This window comes from Lissotriton helveticus, chromosome 3_2, assembly GCF_964261635.1.
Source record: "Lissotriton helveticus chromosome 3_2, aLisHel1.1, whole genome shotgun sequence".
NCBI classification, from domain to species: Eukaryota; Metazoa; Chordata; class Amphibia; order Caudata; family Salamandridae; genus Lissotriton; species Lissotriton helveticus.
The window spans coordinates 475,574,910-475,599,372 of record NC_136062.1 but is presented as its reverse complement, the minus strand read 5'-3'; the positions used below and the strand labels follow the sequence as shown (position 1 = coordinate 475,599,372).

The window sequence follows — 24,463 nt, the reverse complement described above, 5'->3', positions numbered from 1 at the left end:
TGCCGTAGACCAAGGAGAAGATGCAGAAGCGGCACTAGACCAATTCCTTGGCGCCTATCAACAGACACCCCACAGCACCACCAAATGTGCCCCATCCCACCTACTGTTCAAGCGGCACCCGCGAGACAGCATCCCGTCAGACCCAACATGGGTGCCCCCGGAACGAGACAACAAAGTGGTTCAGGAAAGAAGGGCAATGACCAACCTCCAGGCCAGTGAGGCCCGCCGGGCACAAGAGCCACAGCTAAGAGTGGGGGAATCGTGTGGTGGTCAAGGACAGGCACCCTGGCTGGAAGTTCAGGACACCCTAGGAGCCAAAGGAGTGGGACAGTTGTTGGCATTCAAGGGACCATGGTCACTGCCCAGCGTGGGCAGCAGTCTGTCACGAGAAATGTGTCTAGCTTCAAGAAGGTCTGGGAGAACAATTCTGGCCAAGAAGTATTGGACTATCCAAAGAACACCCCAAGTCTCTCCCCACCAGTCTCGCCAGGAACGGTGAGTCCGTTGCCGAGGGGCTCGCAAGTGGAGAAAGAAGAGGCTGTTTCCGTGGCTGGTTCAACCCGTCTCGACGAGGTGACCGAGTCACCCCCAAATACTCCATCCAGCGCAGTGGGCAGTTCCAGCTCCCGGAGCCAGAGGTATGGTCTCTATTCGAACCCTGCGCCGGGTCAAAGACTCAAAGACTTTGTGTGCCCCTCTCCATGAACTTGAAGAACCTGGTCGCAAGTCACTAAAAGAAAGGAGGGATGTAGAGAGCCACCCGGGCTCTCCTAAACAATGTAACGCATGCACACGCATCCATGCACCCCTCGGGCGGGCTCGACCCGAGGGGATAAATGAACGGCCGGAAGACCGGTTGGGGTCTTCCAGCCATCACCCAATCAACAGTATGGCGTACCTTATTCCAGCGCTACTGCGGCCTGTACCCACGTGGCCCCGCCTTACTACATCACCCACGCCTACAAATCCCTCCATGACATTGGACCCAAATACCTCAACGAAAGAATCTCTTTCTACGCACCCAAAAGAAGCCTCCGCTCCGCAGACCTCACCCTAGTAACGACCGCACGCATCCGCAGAACCAGAGCCGGGGAAGGGCCTTCTCCTACGTCACAGCCAAAGCCTGGAACGAATTCCCAGTCAACATCAGATGCTCCCCCACTCTGCACACCTTCAGGAAGAGCCTCAAGACCTGGCTCTTCGGCTGACGCATAGCTGCCCCCTGCCCCCCCACGACTTGAGACACTCATGGGTGAGTAGTGCGCTAATAAACCCCTGATTGATTGATTAATTGAGATTAGCAGCAGCTAGAGCTGCAACTCTGAGCCAGCGCCCCCCTCTGGAAGAGCATGTGCAGTTTATGTGCTTTTTTATATTGATTACTAGCGCTCCTTGACAGCTCAGGAGGCGCTATTATGCATCACTTAGCATTGCAGTGCGGTGATGCAGACCACCTACCTGAAATGCGTTAGTGTAACGCCTGATGCGTGGTACTTGGCAGGGCTGTGTAGTGTTGCGCTCTAGTCTCCGGCGCCCGGCGTGATGACGTGGAGCGCCGGAGCAGGAGCGGAACACTGGCGCATGCGCGCAGGGGTGAGAGGAAAGCGCGCGAAGGCGAGGAAGCGGCAGAAGCCACCGGAGCTCGAGAAAGTTAGACGCTCGGTGCTCTTTGTTATAGCGGAATAGAAGAAAGAGAATAAAGGCAGTGTTCATCTGCCCTGGTGTCCTGTCCTCTGTGGGGGAAGCAATTAACAACACAACAGTGGCGACGAGGACTGGGATCACCCCACCAACCCCCACACAGAGATACGGGAGAGGCAGCAGCAAGGTACACAAGAAATAAAACAGGTCAGAGGCTGTGTAAGGAGCTCCACACTGTGAGCGCACCCAGAAACACAGCGCTATTAACAAAAGAGCGTGGCAGCAGCGCACTACACCAGCATCCGGCATACATGAAAGCCAAGCCACACCAAGGCGGGTCCAAGCCAGCACAACGCAGAGGGGCACGTAGCTGAGACCCTGGCAGAAAGAAGAGACAGTGATAGGGAGGAAGGAAAGGTACACCTCCCCGGCACCACACGAGATAGAACTATCAGTGCACCTGGCAGTCCCAATAGCCAAGGGGACAACTCAGAAAGAGAAGGAAACCCCAGTGCACCGGGCAGCCCAGGGAATCGTGACGGAGGGCCAGGAACAGCGCCCAGAATGAGCAACCAGATGACATCTCTCACAGCGCCCGTCCCCTTCCTACCCAGACCAGGGGAACCCCTGATGAAGTGGGAGGACTGGAGGGAGTATTTCAAGAACTACGTGGAGGCCTTGGAAGATGAAAACGGTGAGCCATTCCCCAGCGCTAGAAAGAAAAGGCTGCTGCTGCATAACCTGGGCCCGGAAGGAGTACGTGTGTACACGAACATAGTGCCGGCAGAGAGATCAGCCGCAGCCGATGACGTCTTCAAGAACGCCTTAGAAGACCTAGACAATCACTATCGCCCGGCAGTATGTGTATCCGTCGATCGGTACAACTTCCAACAAAGGAAACAGGAGCAAGGAGAGTCTATAGATGATTATGTGGTGGCCTTGAGACGACTAGCCATCACGTGCAAATATGGGCAACTACAGGATGAATATATCAAAGACCAAATAGTCATGCACACCACGAACAAGTCGGTTCAGGACAAGTTGTGGGCACAGGGAGAGACATCGCTCAAAGACGTAATCGCCATGGTAAAGAAGGCGGAACTTTCGAAGCGCTGTGCAAAATCAGCAAAAAAGGAGTGCGCGCAGAGGCAGATGGTCAACAAGATAGAAGATGCGCCCTCAACCACGAGGTACAAAGGAGCCACAGGAGAAAGAAGGCAAAAATCTAAGTGGACAGGGAAACAAGCAGCTCCAGGAAGACAACCCACGGACAGCAAATTTTCATGCTACAGGTGCGGGAGTGCGGACCATTCAGCGCAGAACAAACGGTGCCCTGCATTTCGCGCCAGGTGCTCTTTCTGCGGCCTGGTCGGCCATTTTGAGAAAGTGTGCCGCAAGAAAGGAAGGAGAACCGTGGTGAAGTACATAGGGCAGTCCTCGTTGGAGGCCCCGGATGAAGAATACCTGGAAGACGACGACATGGTTTTATGCGTCGAGGAGCAGGTGTTGGATGTGACAGGCAGGCGTTCTGACAAACCGCGCACGGACATGCTGATAGGGGGAGTGAAAGTCCACATTGCAATTGACTCGGGGTCCCCGAACTCCATTGTCCAACGATCAGTATGGGAGGAAGAGTTTGTGCCCATCCTGGGTCCCCAGCTAGATCCGCCAGACATTCGTCCCATTTCATACACTGAAAATGCAATCCCCATGGTGGGTTTCCGCACCTTGAAGTTTGAATTTAGAGGCAGATCTGCGTATTGCAAGTTGTATGTGGCAGAGCAGGGACCCTCAGTGCTAGGCTGGAGAGACCAAGGCGATTTGGGCATCAAGCTAGATCCGGGCGGCAAAGAGCAAATCCTGCTGACAGAAGACTACCCCTGGCCACAGCAAGACAAACTAAAGCAGGCCTTCCCCAAAGTATTTGGAGGTACAGTGGGAAAACTGGACAAGTTCGTGTACAAAATACTCCTCAAGGAGGACGCCCGACCAGTATCCCACAAAGTCAGAAACATCCCCATTGCTGTTAAAGAGGCAGTCCAGCAGGAGCTCCAAAGATTGGAAGGACAGGGGATAATAGAACTGATAGACAGCTCAGAATGGTTGGCCCCCTTAGTCGTGGCCAGGAAGCCCAACGGCAAGGTACGCTTATGTGTGGACCTCCGCGAGCTCAACAAATGCTTAATTGTAGAGAAGTTTCCCCTACCAAGGATTGAGGAAATGTTGGCTAGAACTAAGGGAGTATCATGGTTCTCAACAATAGACCTCACATCGGCGTATCATCAGATCGACTTACACCCGTCAAGCAAACTAACCTCATTCATCACACCCTTTGGGTGTTATCAATTCCGCCGCGTGCCGTTTGGGCTGGCCTCAGCGGCTGCGGTGTTCCAGAAATTGATGCACCGCCTATTCAAGGACTTACCAGGTGTCCAGTACTTTCAGGACGACATCCTGATCATGGGAACTAGCCAAGCTGATCATGACGAGAAGCTAACTAAAGTACTAACAGTGCTTCAAGAAAGAGGTCTCACAGATGAGTGGAGCAAGTGCAGGCTGGGCATGTCATCCGTCACCTATCTAGGACATGAAATTGGGAACCAAGGAATTTCCCCCAAAAGACAAAACGTTAAAGCTATTTGCGATGCCAGAGCCCCGGTCAACAAGGAAGAATTGAGGTCATTCCTCGGGATGGCGGAGTACTATAGTAAATTCGTAAGACACTTTGCCACCAAGACTCACAAACTCCGCCAGCTCATCAGAGACAAGTCACAGTTCACATGGGATGAAGAAGCACAGAGTGAATTCGAAAGATTGAAGTACGACATAAGTAGTGCAGTACCCCTGCATGGATATGACCCCACAAGCAGCACCATCTTGACAACGGATGCCAGTGAAAGAGGACTGGGAGCAGTGCTGGCACAGGAAAGGGCAGATGGCGCTGTAGAAACACTCAGTTTTGCATCCAGAGCGCTGTCCCCCACGGAGCAGAAATATAGCGTCATTGAAAAAGAAATGCTGGCGGTCACTTGGGCCATGGGTAAATTTAGACAATTCGTCTAGGGCACTTCAAACTGCAAACGGACCATAAGCCACTGGTCAAGGTGCTAACCTCATGCGGCCACGACACAGCAACCCCACGCATCACGAAGATGACACTCAAGCTCCTAGACTACACCTATGACGTGGAGTACCTACCGGGGACACGAGATAAAGTAGCGGACTATTTGAGCCGAGCCTCTGCCATGGAGGATGTACCTGCGGTCTCACCTGACACTGACGAGATGGTGGCAGTGATGGAGGACGCGGAGAAGACCATCAGCAGGCAGGAATAGGCCCTTGCCTATGAGAAAGATGGAGAAATGGAGGAGGTTAAACAACATTTGATCTCTGGATGGCCAGAAAAAAGACACCTCAAAGCGGACCTGAGGAAGTACTATGAGATACGGGAGGAGCTATCGATGAGTGACTCGGGCATATTCATGTACCGGGGAGACAAGGTAATACCGCCAATGACTCTAATCCCCCTGCTTCTGAATCAACTTCACGAAGGTCACCTCGGCATTGTAAAGACGAAGTTGAGAGCGAAACAAATGTACTGGTGGCCGGGAATGGACAGTCAGATAGAAAGGCAAGTGAGAGAATGTGGCCAGTGCCAAGGAGCTGATAAAATACTGAGACCACTGAGGCCGGCCTTGGGGGAATTCGATCGACCCCAGAATCCCTGGGAAGATATAGCAGTAGACATTTTAGGTCCCGTCCTCGACAACAAAGGTATTGCCAAATACATGTGCGTGGTCATAGACAAATACTCTAAATGGCCAGAGATAGAAGTGCAAGAAACCATGGACACGGACACGGTGCAGAGATTCCTCACCTCACTTTTCTTAAGGGAAGGAATACCGAGAACTATATTAAGTGACAATGGACCGCAGTTCACATCGGACAAATGGAACAAGTACATGGAGAGGAACGGGATAACGTCGAAACACACGGCAGTGTATCATCCCGCTTGCAATGGTCAAGTGGAACGGTTTAACCGTGTACTGATGGGATCCATACAGGCGGCCATAATGCAAGGGAAAGATTGGGAAACGGAAGTTCAGAGCATGCTGTGTGCTTACAGGATCACCCCAACAGCGCTTGGGTACAGCCCCTTCCAAATCCAGAGAGGTGGGCTCCCCTTCACGAGAGACAATGTAGTGTGGAGAGAAAAAACAGTGACGAGCAAATGGTCGCCGGCGGTGGTACAGCACAACCTGGAGAGGGCCCAAAAGGTGTGCGCTACACATTACAACAAACAGCACAACACCAAAGACACTGATCTGGAAAAAGGGGAATGGGTTAGAGTCAAGCTAGCAACACTCCAAAGAAAATGCGAAAGCAAGTACAGCAAACTCCTACAGGTTCAAGAAGTGTACGGAAGAGCGGCCTTGCTCAGTGATGGTAGAGTGTGGTCCCAAGACCGCATGGCAAAGGTCAACAGGATACTGCAGTGGCCGGCAGACAAGGAGGAAGAGAATGAAGGCCAGAAGCAAACCTACGGAGATGATGAGACCGTGATGGGGAATGAGAGGCAGAAAGAAAGACCTGCTCCAGAGGACAAGGAAGAGACTGAGGAAGCACAGGCAGACGAAGGAGCAGTGGTGAACGCGACCCCGGCTGGGGACAAGGAAGCGGGCACACAAAAGGGAGCGAAGCATCTTCCCGGTGAAGATAACAGGGAAGAGCTCACACCGGTAAGACGAACCCGTGCAGGGAGGGCGGTCAACCTGCCCCCTCGATTCAAAGACTATGAGATGAGTGACTATTGAAGTTGGGATTCAAGTGTTGTTTATGTTGTTGGAAAAAAAGGAGATATGTAGTGTTGCGCTCTAGTCTCCGGCGCCCGGTGTGATGACGTGGAGCGCCGGAGCAGGAGCGGAACACTGGCGCATGCGCGCAGGGGTGAGAGGAAACCGCGCGAAGGCGAGGAAGCGGTAGAAGCCACCGGAGCTCGAGAAAGTTAGACGCTCGGCGCTCTTTGTTATAGCGGAATAGAAGAAAGAGAATAAAGGCAGTGTTCATCTACCCTGGTGTCCTGTCCTCTGTGGGGGAAGCAATTAACAACACTACAGGCTGCCAATTTTGCCCTCACCCTGAGGGTGAAAAATAACTCTTGACCTCTGCAGCGGCGCCGCCCTTCACTGCCTCTGATGTAACTTCAAAGAGACTCCTTAGAGTTCTTTCAGAGTCTCATCATTTCACAGCTGAAGCATTTCCAATATTACATTCTATGAAGCCTTAGTTGTTGCTTCTTTATCTTATCCAACTAACAACCACTGGCAAAATCAATAATCCTGGTTTCTTGTAGGTATAATGTAACTTGTCGGTTGCATTGACAGAAGCAGCACATTGCCAGTGGGGGGTGACACACTATGCAAAGCCCAGATTTGTAGCTTACTTTCTAAGCCACGCCCTTGCATCGGCCACGCCCCTTTGAGAGCCTGCCCCAGTTTTTCATCCCATTAAAGCCCGGTCTCCTCCTCCAGGCCCCTTCCCTCTCCCCTCCCCCGTGTGGCCCCGCCCCCTCCAGGCCCCTTCCCTCTGGCCCTCCTCTGCCCACGCCTCCCTCTCCCCCCCGCCCGTGTGGCCCCGCCCCCTCCCTCTGCCCCAGGCCCCGGATGCAGGAACAGGAAGCCCCGCACACTGCTCCGGGTCCAGGTGCAGCCATGGCCGCGCGCTGCGCCCAGAGGCTGCTGCAGCTCCCGAGGCGCTACCAGGACTACGTGGCGCGGACCCCGGGCGCGGCGGCGCAGCTGGAGGGCGCCGTGCGCGCGCTCTCCTACCTGCTGGCCAGTGAGTGCGCGCGTGCACGCGGCAGCGCCTTGAATGTGTGGTGAAGGCGCCTGTGCGCGCGCCCAGGGCGCCCCGAGTGCCCCCGGGCACGTGGCACCTGTGCGTGCAGCGCCCCTGGGCTCACGTGCCACAGACACCTGCTGATGGAGGTGACCGACACCATCATAAGTCTGTGCCAAGGAGCCGGGGCGGGCTGGGGGCACACCTGGCACGAGTACCCCCTGCTTGCCACCAGTGCATGTGGGTGAAGCAGCCACTGCAGGGGTCTGTGTTCGACCTCATGCTCACAGGTTCAAAACCCGGCGGGTCCACTCAGCCTTTCGTCCGTTTGAGGTCGATAAAATGAGTACCATTGAGTTGGGTAACAATAAACATCTGTTATTCAGCGCCAAGAGACCTCTGGGTTGAGGGCGCTTTACAAATACACATGTTCTGTTATGTTATCTGTGCCACATATACCTGCTGAGGTAGGTGACAAACATAAGTATGTGCCAAGAAACCAGGGGCGGGCTGAGGGCACACCTGGCACGAGTCCCCTCTGCTTCTGCGGGTCACCAGTGCATGTGGATGAAGCGAGTGCACCATGCTTGCGTGTGCGACCGAGCCTATTCACAGACGTTAACTTATAAGTGAGTTCTTCTACATCTGTAACTTTACTCTTACACTTTGTCGTAAGTACTATACACTGCTCACCATTTAGAGGTCTGCATTTTCTACAGAACATATTAAGCTTACATGTCAACTTAATTTCCACATGTAAACTTACTACTTGCAATTTTTGATATGTACTTGCAATTTTTGATATGTAGGCAGAGATCTCCCTATGGTAAAGTATAGGGTAAGTTTATTACTTTTTATAAAGTCCTAAGGACTTGTTTAGTATGCCTGTAGTTCTCCCATGTGCAGGTTGTGCAGAACGTACCTTGAAGGATTTTTAGGAAGCTCGGCCTGCCGCTAATCTTGTTGGTGGACTGCGTTGATGAGGTAGAATTCTATCTCATAGGAGACGCTAAAGGTGGTGAGAGATGGGAGGTTGGTGGCGGCCATCTCAGGGGAGGTTGTGTGGTGTAGGAGAAGTGTAGATAGTTTCTTGTCTCCAGCTTTTGAGATCAGTTCCTTTAATATTTGGTCATAGTAGCTTGCAATGGTGCCACATCTGTATTTTAGCACTCTGGATTGCAGAATGCTTCTAGGGTCTTGTGGAGTTCCTTTGATAGGCACTCCGCATCAGTTAAACGTGTGGAGTAGTGCTGCATATTTGCCTATCTTCTTATTAACCACTTCGGCGCTGATGACGAGCTCAGCTCGTCATGAGTTGCGCCGCTCGCACGCTGACGAGCTGAGCTCGTCGTGTAACGCAGCTTTTTTAAAATCGCAGCGCGCAGCGGGAAAACCGCTAGCGCGCATGCAGTTAAGATATGTGGCTTTCTTCTTGACCTGAACACTGCAGGCCGAAAAAAATCAGGAAAATATATTACCAGATCTGCAGGAGTAGTGATTGCCTATTCTACTCGACCTAACTAAATGCTTTTGACCCCTAAACTTGTCTAAAATTGTGTGATCCTAAGCAAATATTTTATTTCACTGAGTCACATTTTTTATTATTTATTACGTACAAGAGCGCCTGCAAAAGTGTGAGTTCAGCATGTCGGCTGTACAAAAATAGGAGTGGGTGAAACTCGCAGTGTTTCACTCCACAGAATTTTGCAGAGCTACATGAAAACTCCGCGGAGTTCTGTGAGCAGGCAGAATTGGCACGTCACGCTGTTATTTAGCACCAGGAGCTTTTTCCGGGCTGCAAAATCAGTGCGAACAGCACCATGCGGCGCACCAGAGAGCGTTGCTTCCTTGCTGCAGCTCGAGTAGATTATCTTCTCCAACTGCAGCTTTCTCGCCTGCAGACTGTCGCGGCTGCCTGCGTTGAGAAAATCTCACAGAGTGCTGTCCTGATGCTGAAAATCCCGCCAGGGGGCAACAGTTCTCGCTCGTTAAGTTACCGTTGGTGAGCCGCACTAAAAATAAACTCCGCCACACAGCGGTTGGTGGAGTTTTGCCAAAACTCCCCATTATAAGTGTAAATCTGGGTGGGCAAAACTCTGCTGGCAGAGCAGAATTTATTGTCAACCCCTACACAAAAACTCATTTGTTTTGATTTAATAGTCTAAACTTTTGCTAAATGTTTAATAATTATAATCTAGTCCACATCTAGGGTACGCACGACCCCTGCCTTGTCTTTTTAGTTCAGTAATAGCATTGTCATCGGGGCAGAAATGTTAGTGCATATTTTAAAACTCTCACATTTAGTAAATATTTTATTAAAGCTTGATGTGGTAGCAGACTGTCATTTACAGGCAGACAATTTCCATTGAAATAGCCACAAACATTCCCACTGACCTGCAGATAGATAGATAGATATATATAGTGAGTGTGTGTGTGTGTGTGTATATATATATATATATATATATATATAGTGTGTAACCAAAAATCTGTTGAATTTGGGTTTCAGCAAAAACAAAAAAATCTAATTTGCAGATTGCCGAGTACATTTTTCTAATTTGTTTTGATCCTATTAAATCCTTGTTTTCATCTCACTTCAGAAGTACACAAATGTGCTTTCTACTAAAATATATATTTTGAAATATTTGTACAGTTTATTTACAAGTTATTTAAATTTATTGTGTCCAGCATAATTCACAGACGGTTCACTTTACCAAATCTTCTAACTTTGCAGTCAGAGAAAGAAAAATAAACCACAATCTCCAGGATAAAATAAGCAGCAATTTGTAAGAAGACATAATGTGACGTAAGACCTTTGTCTTTTAACACGTAACCGATATAGCAAGATAAAATCAAGATTTAAAGACCCCTTTATTGGTCATACGCTTTTTGAATGAACTTTGCCAGCCCCAGAAGTCTTGCCAGACCGGGCCAGTAGGCTGTGAAAATAGCTCACCCTGATCAAATCTGACTTGCCAAAGCGATAGTGCGAGCACATTTCTCAAGGCCTGACCGGGGTGTGATTCTTCAGAGGGGCCTGGCGGTCCGGTGCAGTCTTGAGCTGCTTGTAGGAGGTGGGGCGTTCAGATATTGATTGTGGTTCTTTCAGGGTGGGAGTTAGGTGTTTGGCAGTCCAGTTGATTTCACTATCTGTGGCGTTGTTGACCCCTGTTGCTCTCTTTGAGGTGCTGTAATAGGTCAGTGCGTTGATCCTGAAGGTAATAACGCTCTGGTTGGTCCAGTTGACTGGGTCATCAGTCACCAGTGCGACCCTCTGGGAGGGTGTGGGGTGAATATGACATCCAGGACACGAGCACTTGAACGAGTTGCACCAGATGGGATTTGTTGGAGGTTGCAATAAGTCGAAGAAAAGAGATTGGTCTTTGTGGCTATGATTGTTGTTAAGTACATCTTGTCGAACCAGAGTGCTTATGTAACCTAGGTTGTATGGGTCAGGGTACAGTCTTGGACATTGCTTCTAGTCACCTGTCCGTTGGTAGGAGGTGTTTTATAGATGTAGAGGAGAGAACCAGGGAAAGCTGGAGTGGCGTCCACCACCAAGCTGGTGGATGGCTCATTGGCCTTCCCCAATCTTGCCGATACCATTTTCGTTGATGGTTCAACGTACAGGTGGAATGGCTTTGTGGCGCGTGGGTGCATAGTCCTCACCGCCTTGTTTCCGTGATGAAAGCGAGGTCGATCGCTGCTTCTGAAAGTAGAATAGATATGTTGAGACCGTTCTGGTTCACGCCTCTAACTCTGAGGAGTAGGGTGCTTGTCTCTGCCCTCTTGCTAATGCTTTGCTGAGGTAGGGCCTGGTGTAGAAGGAGCAATATTGGTGGGGCGAGGGCGTGGGGTCAATATGGAGTGCTTTGGCTGTGGCCTGAGCTAGGATTGGAGTGAGAGCTGGCGGGGTACAGAGCTGTGGGATGATGTAGGCAGGTACAGCAGTGGAGACTGTGGCCACAGACCTCCTTAGTGGCCTTCTAGCCCAGGCGCAGCAGGAGTTATCCGATCCAGAGGCACCAAGTCACGTCCTGTGGACCTGATCTTGCATCTGGATATACCTGGGATGTCCGGGGAATGCTATTCTTCTTCTCCTTATGAAACAGGAGGTGCATTGGACATGGTGGCGGCTCTGCGCCTAGTTGATCTGGTGGGCTGCATCCAGGGCGACAAACCTCTAGCGCCCAGGAGGTGGTCTGTAGTCAGGCATTGTAATCCCTTGGAACCCAAGTGGTGGGTTAGTGGAGTGTTAGCGCCCTGGAGAGCCACCCCCACCCTCTGGATGTGTATGAGGGGTGTGTCCAGGAGTGACAATCCCCTGGTGTTCAATAAAGGGGTGTATGCAGGAGTGCAGACCCCCATAGTGCCCAGTAAGATGATTGAACCCATGAGTGCTTGCTAAGGATGCCTGGCTGCACCTTGGGGGTGCCCAGGAGTGGACACCTCACAGGGAAAGCCAGGATGGGTTCCACAGCGGTATTCGTCCAAGCGCCTTGAGACCCTTGCGGGTGAGTAGTGCGCTATACAAGTATCAATTTACATTTACATGAGTGATAAACCCCCACAGCCGGTAAGTGCTCGCTGTCACCGCCCCCCTGTGGATGTGTAAAGGTGTCTGTACCCAGGAATAATAGTTCCCTCCAGCCAGGAACAGAAGTCTCCTGTGATGCTGAGGGGCCGCTTACTCAGGGCTCTGGAAGTGGAATGGAAGAGTTTCTTGTCCAAGGCCATTTTCAGGCCCGAACAGGCAATCTCCTTAACCTGTCACCCTTTACCTAGAAGCCCTACCTAGCAAAGACAGGCATAGCTGCCTAGATTCCCTGAAGCAAACTTGTAAAAAGTGAATCAGAGATGTATAGGTTTAACTCCCAGGTCAGTATGAGCAGTGGTGAGAGCAGTCTAGCTGCTGTACTGAATCTCTCCTTCTCTTTCAAAACTCAGAGCAGTGCGGTGCCCTGCGCTTTCTATAACTGGTGGAGTTTAAAGACTGTCTAGCCATGAGTATATGTGAGACTGTGGAGAAAGTTACTGCTTGTCGAAATCGCTGCTCGCCCAGTCTCCAGCGTTTGCTCTTTGTAACGTTTACATGTTTTCCCTCCAGGTCGCTCGTCGGATTCCCATGAACTCTCAGAGCTTGGTATGTATGGAGCATGTTTGATTCGATACTATGATTTGGGGTTCTGCATCGTTCTCATTTACTTGGGTGGATGAGGGAAATGTCAGATGTCGGTTCGAGCTTCAACAATGTGGTATTCCTTGAAGAGGCATGGAGTTTGGTTGTGGTGCTGTTATTGGAAGGTGTTTGTAGGGGTCATCAGTTGGGATGAGTTAGTAAGTTGTGGTGTATCAGATGGTCTTCTTAAAAGTGATTTCCGGTAGAGGGTACTCGCGAGACTGGCGTTTGGTGTTGGGCAACAAAATGAAGGTGGCATTGGGAGAGGTCTGTTATGTGCTGTACGGTTGGTGTCCAGTGGCAGTAAGTTGAGCTTTTTGTGGGAAGGCGCTGCAGGGTGGATGACTGCAGAGGAGTGGTGGTTATTGGGAGTTGGTGGTCGGGTGACTGTTGTGGCTGAGCTTTCAGAAGGATGATGGCTGGGCAACTGGTGGTGCAGTGTTTGGAGTGGAGTGTTCTGTTGTAAATAGTGTTGCAGATGAGGAACCTTGAGAGGTTCTTGTAGTAGTTGGAGCAAGTCCAGAGCTCTACTCTATAGTCGACTGAAACGCCTCTCCCCCTCTTGTTCTTTAGTCTACTCTGCATCCAATCTGCTCGTGCTCCTGAATGATGCAATCCTGCGGAAGCAGCTCCGGCAGTCCCTTCCTGTGGTGAGTTGGTTTCTACTCTCTGCCTCTTGTCGCTTCTCCTGATGTCCATCCTCCAATAACAACCCCGCTGGGACTCTGTTCCCTCGGTCACTCGTAGACCCGTCTCCTTCTTTTCTGGCACAATCTTCTAAACCTGGTGTTCTTCTGTTCTTGTCTCGCTTTCTCTGTCTCAGTGCCTTCCACAGTGCCCACCTCCACCATAGGCCTTGTTTCTTTAACTCTTTCTTGTGCCCTTCCTTCCCCTCATCCTCTCCATTGCTCTCCTCTTTGTCATCTGTGGCTCCTGCTCCCTTCTCACTGTTTACCACCCCCATTTTCATCTCTTGCTCCTATTGCCCATCACAAGCCCGCAGCCCTCCAACACATTCCCTTTCGCCCTCCCCAGCCAGAGGCTCTTCTCCTAGGCCACAATCCTTCCCTCTTGTCCCTTGTGGTTCCTGCCCCAAACATATCTCACTTCCTGTCTCTTTTTTGGCAGCCCCTGTCCCAGCAGAAGCTGATGACGTGGCTTAGTGTGCTGGAGTGTGTAGAAGTGTTTATCGAATTGGGCGCTGCCAAGGCGTGGGGCGACGTGGGCCGGTGGGCAGTCATCGTTCTCATTCAGCTGGCGAAGTAAGTGTTCTTGTATGGGAGCGACTGCTCAATCCTGTGGGCTTTGGAAAGATGGTCCTTTCCAGCACAAGGAGCTGTCCCTCTGCCCTTCTTTTTCTTTCTCTACCTGTACATGTACCATTTCCAGTCACACTCTGTCTCTTTCCCTGTGAGCATTTTCTGTTGGCACATACCTCTGCTTCACCAGTGGTTTTTAAACCTTTATGTTGTACCTTCTGTACTCTACTCTTTTCCTGCAAAGCCTTGAATGAGTGATGAACTTGCTACATGTGTTGCTGCAGGTGTTTCCTCTGTATTACACCAAGCCCTGGCAGCTACCAGACTCTTGTAACTGTGTGAAAGTCTGTGTAGATCTTTCCCTAGCAGCAGAGCTGCCTGGGCTTTAGTGAGGCACCTAATGTGCCATCTGTGGGCTCTCTGCTGCTCAGCCTTGTTAGCTCAGCTCCTGACGATGTCCTACTCGCAGTCGTAGTGCTTGGCCGACAGTCAGTTGGTGGCTAGGGAATGGTGCGCAGGTCTCCTGGGTGAGGGCCCATAAGCGTGCATTTCACCACATTAGTAAATATGGGCAGAATAACTGCACCCAAGAACAGTGGTAGATCAGGAGAGGGAGCGCACTGAGGGACACAAATGGTAAGGGGAGCAAAGGGCTCTTCAGCCTTCGTCACTGGTACCAACAATTGTTTGTCTGGAGCAGGTGGTTCTATGCCAATCAGACTTTGCACTACTACGTAATAAACAGGGGTTCTGCCCAAATTACCCTCCCTTACCTGGGCAAGGAGCATCACAAGGATGGAAAAGTAGAGTAAGTGGTACTGAGGAAAAAATAAAGCATGGACTACTTCAAAACAGGATACAGTTTATTATCCTGTTTTCTACAGTTATTTGTGTCGTCATTAAATGATATAATTTAAGAAGGACAATGTTATGAATCACAGGACAAGGTGGCCATAATATATACAATAGAAAAAAGACCAAAAAAATCTATAATTGCAATATATACATATATATACAACAGTGTACCCTAAACAAAAGAAAAAGGGAAGAACACAATCAATTTTCTGTCAATACCCACTCCTCAATTTGAGTGGAGTATCACAACCAAGGTAGTCCTTATAGCGCGTAAGTTATAATTCCTTATAATCACAAACAAAGTAATGATTATTCGATGCGCCTGATATTAATCACAAAATATACAATGTGGTAGGACTCCTTAAGCAGATGTCTTTGCACATCTCATCTCCCTGCCCCAAAATAGTGCAGGACCAGTCCCAGGTTTGACCAGCAGCAAAGGTCCCAGAGGCTTGGATGCCAGTCTGCTCAGGCAGTATCTTCATCTCCTACCAGCCCACACTCATTGGCCCTGGGTGGGAGCTGTGGGATCATCGCCAGAGGTGCAGCAGAGGCACCAGCCTGTAACTCTGGAGCAAGGGTATCCCTGAATTGGGAGAAGGGTTTTATATTAAGGCTGAAGAGTACGCATCCTCAGCTGGGCAGTTTTGCGCATTTCTCTAATGCAAGATTAGCTCTAGTTAGTTAGCTATTAGTTTCAAGCACCACCCCTTTGTAGGCAATTGGTCTGGTCCTATTTTGGATTTGCAGAAGCACCACCACTTCTGCTGCCCTCTGTTACAGAGAATCCGGTTAAACTGGCCTGGCCGCCCGCTGCCATTTTGTGACCGTGGCATCTGCTGTAGACTTTACGAGCATGTCCTGTTTCTCCCCCTGTAGCCTGAAGAGCCACTCCTTCCTGTGCACCAGTGCTGTTTGTATTCTGTGCCTTTTATCCCTTTCTCTCATCTTTTCTGCTTATTAGAGTGATTTATATTCTCACTTGTTTATGCTTTGACTGCTTCCCCATCATCAGTGTGGTGTTGTGCATTCTGGATGTTTTAAAGTTTTCACTCCTTTTTCAGGGCCATTTTAAGGATCCTTCTGCTGTGGTACCACAAGGCTGGCTTACAGACGTCCCCACCCATCGTGCCACTGGACCGGGAGCTGCAGCTTGAGGGCGAGGGTGAGTAGCACTGCCCGTCCGTGGTCGAATACAACCCTCTGCATTGACAGAGGAGCCGCAAGCACCCACATTCGCATCAGCTACTGGCATTTTCTGGCTTAAATCCGTAAATTTGGCAAATATCACTCCAAACCTGGGTATCTCTGCTATACCTAGGGGTTTCTTTCATGGCTAATGTTTACCTTGAAAGCCATACCCAAGCCATGGCTACACTGGCCTGGTGTCATCTCCACAACCTCAAGAATCGTAGACACATTCTCTCCTTCCAAGATCTGAAGCTAACAGTGGAGGCCATGGTAACCTTCTGTCTTCAGTAAGGCTCCTCCACCCTCCGTGCACCACCCAACAACCTCAAGAATCTCACACACATTCTCCCCTTTCGAGATCTGAAGCTAGAAGTGGAGGCCTTGGTAACCTTCAGTCTGCAGTAAGGCTCCTCCACCCTCCCTGGATCACCCCTCAACCCCAAGAATCTCAAACACATTCTCTCCTTCCAAGATCTGCTGCTGGCAGTGGAGGCCACTGTCCCCTTCTGTCTTCAGTGAGGCTCTATCATCATCACTGGATCACCCCACAACCTCGAGAATCTTAGACACATTCTCTCCTCCGATGATCTGAAACTAGCAGTGTAGGCCATGGTAACTTTCTCTCTTAAATTTCTGTACCCCTCTTCCTGCTCCTCTCTTGCCTCTGTCTGCATCCTGCTTGCCTCTTTCTGCAACTCTTTTGATTCTTTCTGCACTTCTCTTGCCCCTTTCTGCACCCCACTTGCCTCTTTCTGAACCTCTGTTGGTTCTTTCTGCGCTACTCTTGCTTTTTTCTGGACCTCTCTTGCCTCTGTCTACACCCTGTTCCCTCTTTCCGCACCTCTTTTGCCTGTTTCGGCAACTCTCTTGCCTCTTTCGGCAACTCTCTTGCCTCTTTCTGCACTTCGCTTGCCTCTTTCTGCACTTCGCTTGCCTCTTTCTGCACTTCGCTTGCCTCTTTCTGCACTTCGCTTGCCTCTTTCTGCACTTCGCTTGCCTCTTTCTGCACTTCGCTTGCCTCTTTCTGCACTTCGCTTGCCTCTTTCTGCACTTCTGCTGCTTCTTTCTACACTTCTGCTGCTTCTTTCTACACTTCTGTGGTTTCTTTCTGCACTTCTCTTCTTTCTGCACCCCTGTTGCTTCTTTCTGCACCCCTGTTGCTTCTTTCTGCAGATCTTACCTGTTTTTGCAGATCTCTTACCTTTTTCTGAAACTCAGTTGCATCTTTCTGCACCTCAGTTGCCTCTTTCTGCAATCCTCTTTCCTCTTTCTGCACCCCTTCTTGCCTCTTTCTGCTCCTCTGTTACTTCGTTCTGCACTTCTCTAGCTTCATTCTGTACCTCTGTTGCTTCTTTCTGCACTTTCTTGCCTTTTTCTGTCCCCTATTGTCTGTTTCTGCACTTCGCTGGTGTCTTTTTGCACCTCTTTTGCCTCTTTCTGAACCTCACTTGCCTTTTTCTGTACCTCACTAGCCTCTTTCTGCACTTTGCTTTTTTTCTGCACCTCTCTTGTTTCTTTCTGCAACTATCTTGTCTCTTTCATCGCTTCTCTTGCTTCTTACTGCACCTTTGTTGGTTCGTTCAGCACTCCTCTTGCCTCTTTCTGCACCTCTGTTGCTTCTTTCTGCACCTCTGTTGCTTCTTTCTGCACTCCTCTTGCTTCTTTCTGCAGATCGCTTGCCTCTTTCTGCACCTCAGTTGCCTCTTTCTGCACCCCTCTTGCCTCTTTCTGCACCCCTCTTGCCTCCTTTTGCACTCTGTTGCTTCTTTCTGCACTTCCCTTTCTTCATTCTGTACCCCACTTGATTTTGTCTGCACTTCTCTTGCTTCATTCTGTACCTCTGTTGCTTCTTTCTGCACCTCTGTTGCTTGTTTCTGCACCTGTTGCTTCTTTCTGCACTGCTCTTGCTTCTTTCTGCACTCCTCTTGCTTATTTCTGCAGATCGCTTACCTCTTTCTGCACCTCAGTTGCTTCTTTCTGCACCCCTCTTGCCTCTTTCTGCTCCCCTCTTGCCTCTTTTTGCACTCTGTTGCTTCTTTCTGCACTTCTCTTTCTTCATTCTGTACCTCACTTGCTTTTGTCTGCACTTCTCTTGCTTCATTCTGTACCTCTGTTGCTTCTTTCTGCACTTCTCTTGCCTCTTTCTGCCTCCTATTGTCTGTTTTTGCACCTTGCTCGCGTCTTTTTGCACCTTGCTCGCGTCTTTTTGCACCTTGCTCGCGTCTTTTTGCACCTCGCTCGCGTCTTTTTGCACCTCGCTCGCGTCTTTTTGCACCTCGCTCGCATCTTTTTGCACCACACTCGCGTTTTTTTGCACCTCGCTCACGTCTTTTTGCACCTCGCTTGCCTCTTTCTGAACCTCCCTTGTTTCTTTCTGCAACTCTCTTGTCTTTCATCACTTCTCTTGCCTCTTTCTGCACCCCTCTTGCCTCTTTCTGCACCTCTGTTAGTTCTTTATGCACTGTTGCATTTTTCTGGACCTCTCTTGGAAATTTCTGTACTTTTCTTGTTTCTTTTTGCACCCCCCTTCCTGCACCTCCCTTACCTCTGTTTAAACCACTGTTCCCTCTTTCTGCATCTCTTTTGCCTGTTTCGGCAACTCTTGCCTCTTTCTGCACTTCACTTGCCTCTTTCTGCAATCCTCTTTCCGCACCCCTTTTTGCCTCTTTCTGCTCCTCTGTTACTTCGTTCTGCACTTCTCTAGCTTCATTCTGTACCTCTGTTGCTTCTTTCTGCACTTCTCTTGCCTTTTTCTGCCCCCTATTGTCTGTTTCTGCACTTCGCTGGTGTCTTTTTGCACCTCTTTTGCCTCTTTCTGAACCTCACTAGCCTCTTTCTGCACTTTGCTTTTTTCTGCACCTCTCTTGTTTCTTTCTGCAACTGTCTTGTCTCTTTCATCGCTTCTCTTGCTTCTTTCTGTACCTTTGTTGGTTCGTTCAGCACTCCTCTTGCCTCTTTCTGCACCTCTGTTGCTTCTTTCTGCACTCTGTTGCTTCTTTCTGCACTTCTCTTTCTTCATTCTGTACCCCACTTGCTTTTGTCTGCACTTCTCTTGCTTCATTCTGTACCTTCTTTCTACACCTCTGTTGCTTCTTTCTGCACCTCTGTTGCTTGTTTCTGCACCTGTTGCTTCTTTCTGCACTTCTCTTGCTTCTTTCTGCACTCCTCTTGCTTATTTCTGCAGATCGCTTGCCTCTTTCTGCACCTCAGTTGCTTCTATCTGCACCCCTCTTGCCTCTTTCTGCACCCCTCTTGCCTCTTTCTGGACCCCTCTTGCCTCTTTCTGGACCCCTCTTGCCTCTTTCTGCACCCCTCTTGCCTCTTTCTGGACCCCTCTTGCCTCTTTCTGCACCCCTCTTGCCTCTTTTAGCAATCTGTTGCTTCTTTCTGCACTTCTCTTTCTTCATTCTGTACCTCACTTGCTTTTGTCTGCACTTCTCTTGCTTCATTCTGTACCTCACTTGCTTCTTTCTGCACTTCTCTTGCCGCCTCCTATTGCCTGTTTTTGCACCACACTCGCGTCTTTTTGCACCTCGCTCGCGTCTTTTTACACCTCGCTCGCGTCTTTTTGCACCTCGCTCGCGTCTTTTTGCACCTCGCTCGCGTCTTTTTGCACCTCGCTCGCGTCTTTTTGCACCTCGCTCGCGTCTTTTTGCACCTCGCTCGCGTCTTTTTGCACCTCGCTCGCGTCTTTTTGCACCTCGCTCGCCTCTTTTTGAACCTCGCTTTCCTCTTTTTGAACCTCGCTTTCCTCTTTTTGAACCTCGCTTGTTTCTTTCATCACTTCTCTTGCCTCTTTCTGCACCCCTCTTGCCTCTTTCTGTACCTCTGTTAGTTCTTTATGCACTGTTGCATTTTTCTGGACCTCTCTTGGAAATTTCTGTACTTTTCTTGTTTCTTTTTGCACCCCCCTTCCTGCACCTCTTACCTCTGTTTACACCCCTGTTCCCTCTTTCTGCATCTCTTTTGCCTGTTTCGGCAACTCTCTTGCCTCTTTCTGCACTTCACTTGACTCTTTCTGCACCCCTCTTGCCTCTTTCTACAATCCTCTTGCTTCTTTATGCACCTTTGTTGCTTCTTTCTGCACTTCTCTTGCCTCTTTCTGCACTTCTCTTGCCTCTTTTTGTACCCCTGTTACTTTATTCTGCACTTCTTTTGCTTTCTCTTGCTTCTTTCAGTACCTCAGGTGCTTCTTACTGCACCCCTGCTGCTTCTTACTGCACCTCTGTTGCCTCTTTCTGTACCCCTCTTGCAAATGTCTGCACCCCTCTTCCTGCACCTTTTTTCTGCAACTCTTGCTTCTTTCTGTAGTTCTCTTGCCTCTTACTGCAGCCCTGTTCCCTCTTTCTGTAGTTCTCTTGCCTCTTTCTGTGCCTCTCTTGCCTCTTTCTGCGCCTCTTTTTGCGCTTCTCTTGCCTCTTTTTGCGCTTCTCTTGCCTCTTTTTGCCCTTCTCTTGCCTCTTTTTGCTGCCTCTCTTGACTCTTTCTGCACCCCTTTTCCCTCTTTCTGCACCCCTTTTCCTTCTTTCTGCGCCTCTTTGCCTCTTTCTGCACTTCTATTTGTCTCTTTCTGTTCCTCTCATTTTTTCTACAATTCTCATGCTTCTTTCTGTACTTCAAATGGGAAGTGCAAGCTGTCAAGTTTAAAGGTCTACGTGCTCTCGTGACTTAGTGACGAGTTAGTTATTAGCATTTAAAAAAACTTAAAAATTCACTGAAAAAAACACAAGTTTCAGGGATGTTCTAGTTAGGCGGACATTTCCTCGTACAAAACCAGACAAATTCAGCCGTTCTAGTGAGCTGAGCTAACTATAACTCACGCCCCCGCAATGCACTGCTGATGTCAAATATTACATCGCTCATGACATGGTCAGTGACATCACTCATGACATGGTCAGTGACATCACAGATGACATCCACTTAATATCTGATGCACCTCCTCACACCCTTATATAACCTTTCATACACTCACTTTAAAATACAGACTACCATTCTCAAAACCATAGACACACCAATGCCAGTTAGTGCATACCCACTCACTGATTCATAGGTCTACACACACATCCACACACTCACCTATACAGTCTCTCATACACGCAGTAACTTAGCAATACAGCCACTTATATATGAACTCGTACATCCATACAGACACTCACACACCATGACTCACCCATAGTTACTCGCACACCTAGTGAGACACCCAAAGAATCAAATCACACTGCAATTTACTCACCTATACAGTTATACACACACCACCTCACTTATTCATACAGATACTAACACATACTTAATCTCTTCTACAATCACTGACAAAAGCGCATACTCATGCTTTGAAAAACTGGAGAATATCGTTTTTTACTTGATGCTCACTTTTCTTTTTTTTCCTCCAGGTCCAGATTCAGGGTCAGAGGAGAAGGAGGAGGCGTATGTGGGAAAAAGATCGCACAGGGTGGTGCGTCCTCTCGCCGACAGTGAGTAGAAGCTCTGATCGAGTGTGGAGAGTATGAGATTGCCAGTTCTGCTGGAATTCTTGGGTGGGTTGGTGTAACACCTCGGGTTCGCCCCTACTCGCTGGGGTCAGTGTAGGCGCTATCACGCTCCCTTCAAACAGACTTACTGACACAGGGACTTTTCCTGTGTATCGTTTTCCTGTAGTAGGGCAGGGGGCCTTCAGATTCCGCCGTGTGTCTAAGCTGTCGCTTCTCTACAGCTGTCCGGCGGTCGTCCCGGTGTCTTCTGGGACTTGTAGTCGGGACCTTTTCCTCCACGATGTCGAGCCTTTGTGTCACTCCGAAAGAAAGAAAAGATAGCACCGTTTTAGTTTGTTGTGCTACCAAAAAGGCACAGGGAAGGGAGTGAGGGAACACACGTGCACGAAGAATCAACTAGGGTCCGCTGTGTTTGGGTGGTGAAGGAATGGTAGTGCACGGGAGGTGTGAGGTGCTTTTACGGTGGTTTGGCCCACTTAAATCCCGCCCAACTTGAAAACCTTGATCGTACCTCTGGTAGCCACACTTCCCTTGAAGTGTGGCTGGGCGATGCGCCTTCCTGTTGGCCTCCTGGCTTGTTGGGTTCGTCTCCTCTGGATCCTCCGATTCCGCCTCTCCGCTCTCCGTCCCCTTCTCCGGCCGCCGCCTCCTCCCTCCGATGGTCTCTCTCCCGCTCCGGTCTCCTCTTCGCCTCTTTCCTCCGATGGTCACTCTCCTGCTCCGGTCTCCTCTCCGCCTCCTTCCTCTGTTCTGCTCCGCTTTCGTCTCCTCTGCTCTGCTCCCGCCTCTCCTCCTCCTTCTTCGCCGATCTCCTCTCACTCGTCCTCTTCTTCGTCGCTCTCACCTCCGTCGCCTCCGGGTGTAACACACACCTGTGTGTTTTCTGGGGCTGCCTTTACCTGGGATACGGGGGCGTACCCTGTGACGTAGTCCTCATCCAACTCCGCCCAGTTAAAGAAACAGGGCTCACCACTCTCTGCGGGCTCCTTGTCTCCGAGGATGTCCGTGTTTCTCCAGGCCCCTGTGTGCTGGTTGGAAAGAGGTGAAACCGGTAAGCCTGGCGGATCCGGGTCCTCCCCGTTACAGTTGGCTGTACTCCAGTTGACAGCAAAACAAACAAGATGATGGACGGAATGTTGCACAATAGCAAAACATTCACTCCCAGTCACAGATCTGGGTTTATCCATCGTTATTTTGCACACCAAGCCACCCTAGTTCAGACAAGTAAATGTAAATGTGTTTGTATTTATATAGCGCACTTCTACCCAGAGGTCTCGTAGCGCTGTATTCATACCGCTGTGGAACCCATCGTGGCTTTCCTGTGAAATGTCCACTCCTGGCCACCCCCAAGGTGAAGCCAGGCATCCAGGCGCTGCTGGGGCCGTTGTGGAGATTAAGCAAGCTATTGCCCAGAGTCACAGAGTGGGACCCATGGTTAGACTAGGCGCCGAGGCGAGAATTATCAGGTCCGGGGAAATTGAGCCAAAAACCCGCCGAGGCGGGAATTGAACCCTGGTCCCGGGCCAGACCTCTGCATCAGGGTCTGCCGCTCTAACCATTGAGCCACGCTTCTCCACCCACCCAAGGCCATATGCGAATCAGTCTTGATCCTGTGCCTCATGGAAACAGTCCAGCCCGAACTGCCAAGCCATGTCGTACCTGGACCGGAATCAAGCATTCTAGGACCGATTTCTGGCTATCAGCCGTCTTCAGCCAGGATAGCTTGACTCCAGTGGCTTAGTGAGCACGGGACCCACGTCTGGGCATACCCTTCGCACATAGGGTGAACAGTAAAACAAATAAGATAATGGACGGAATGTTGCACAATGGCAAAACATTCACCCCCAGTCACAGATCTGGGTTTAATCCATCGTTATTTTGCTCACCAAGCCACCCCAGTTCAGACAAGGCCATGTGCAAATCAGTCTTGACCCTGTGCCTCATGGGAACAGTCCAGACCGAACTGCAAAGCCATGTCTTCCCTGGACCGGAATCATAGGACCGGTTTCTGGCTCATCATCCAGGCTAACTTGACTCCAGTGGTGTGGAGAGCATGGGACCCACATCTGGGCTTACACTTCCCACATAGGGTGAATATGCACAAGGGTTCAGCTGTCCTGTCTTCCATTGTACAGGACTCAGCAAATTAGTGGCCATTGTAAGAAATAATACTTGTTTTCAATTTTTTTTTGTATTTAGTCATGAGGATCAAACCACAGGTCCAGAGGTTTCGACATAGCCGGGTTAGGGACTCGAGGAGTCGTGACTACGTAGCCATGGAGGGGGCTAATTGAATTATGATTCTTACATTGAGCTACAAAACTCTAAGTCAAAACGCCATCTAGTCCTGGGGCAATCTTTCTTATAGGGAGGTAAACCTAGAGGAATGATCCATCAGAATTAAAATCCAAAGACGGTGTACGCCAGTTTATGTTCTTCAGTTCATAAAATTTTAGTTCATCATAAATATCAAACAGACAGCATTTGTTTCGAGGTAAAACCTCTTTATGTTTGCCAATATATACAAATCCATCCATACAGCTAATTTGTCAATGTAATTCATTCAATCAAGAGGATCAAAAGATCTAAGTTCCCCATAAGCTATAAGTATTTTAATCAATCAATCAGGGAATGGTAAGCGCGCTACTCACCTGTGAGGGTCTCAAGGCGCTGTGAGGGTCTCAAGGCGCTGTGAGGGTCTCAAGGCGCTGTGAGGGTCTCAAGGCGCTTCTGAATGGGCTGGTAGTTGCAGTGCTGCTGCGCCAAAGTTGCCAGTGGCATCATTAGAGGTCCTGCACCCCAGCGTCTGGACACCCTCACACCCTCACGGGAGACGAGCTGTGCAATACAAGTACTGCATGATTATTGAGAGGTGTACCGGATAGCTCTGCAGAGGGTGGTGAAATGCCTGTGGGCACAGCGGGGGGGGGGGGGGCAGCGAGGGTACAGGGGAGGGGTAACGCCCTCCCATGAAAAAGAAAAAAATGTCAATCACTGCAGGGCAAAGACCGGCG

General features: G+C 49.8%; 1 protein-coding gene across 1 annotated transcript in view; it reads left to right on the top strand.

Moving 5' to 3' along the window:
- Window positions 1–7,298: 7,298 nt before the first annotated feature.
- The window catches only part of PEX16 (peroxisomal biogenesis factor 16), a 152,861-nt gene continuing 135,696 nt past the window's right edge, over window positions 7,299–24,463 (top strand). The window contains exons 1-6 of the mRNA XM_078684387.1: window positions 7,299–7,479; window positions 12,584–12,619; window positions 13,229–13,305; window positions 13,784–13,917; window positions 15,834–15,934; window positions 21,351–21,431. Coding sequence (XP_078540513.1) covers window positions 7,305–7,479; window positions 12,584–12,619; window positions 13,229–13,305; window positions 13,784–13,917; window positions 15,834–15,934; window positions 21,351–21,431 — 604 coding nt within the window. The 5' untranslated portion in view covers window positions 7,299–7,304. The remainder of the gene's footprint in view (window positions 7,480–12,583; window positions 12,620–13,228; window positions 13,306–13,783; window positions 13,918–15,833; window positions 15,935–21,350; window positions 21,432–24,463) is intronic.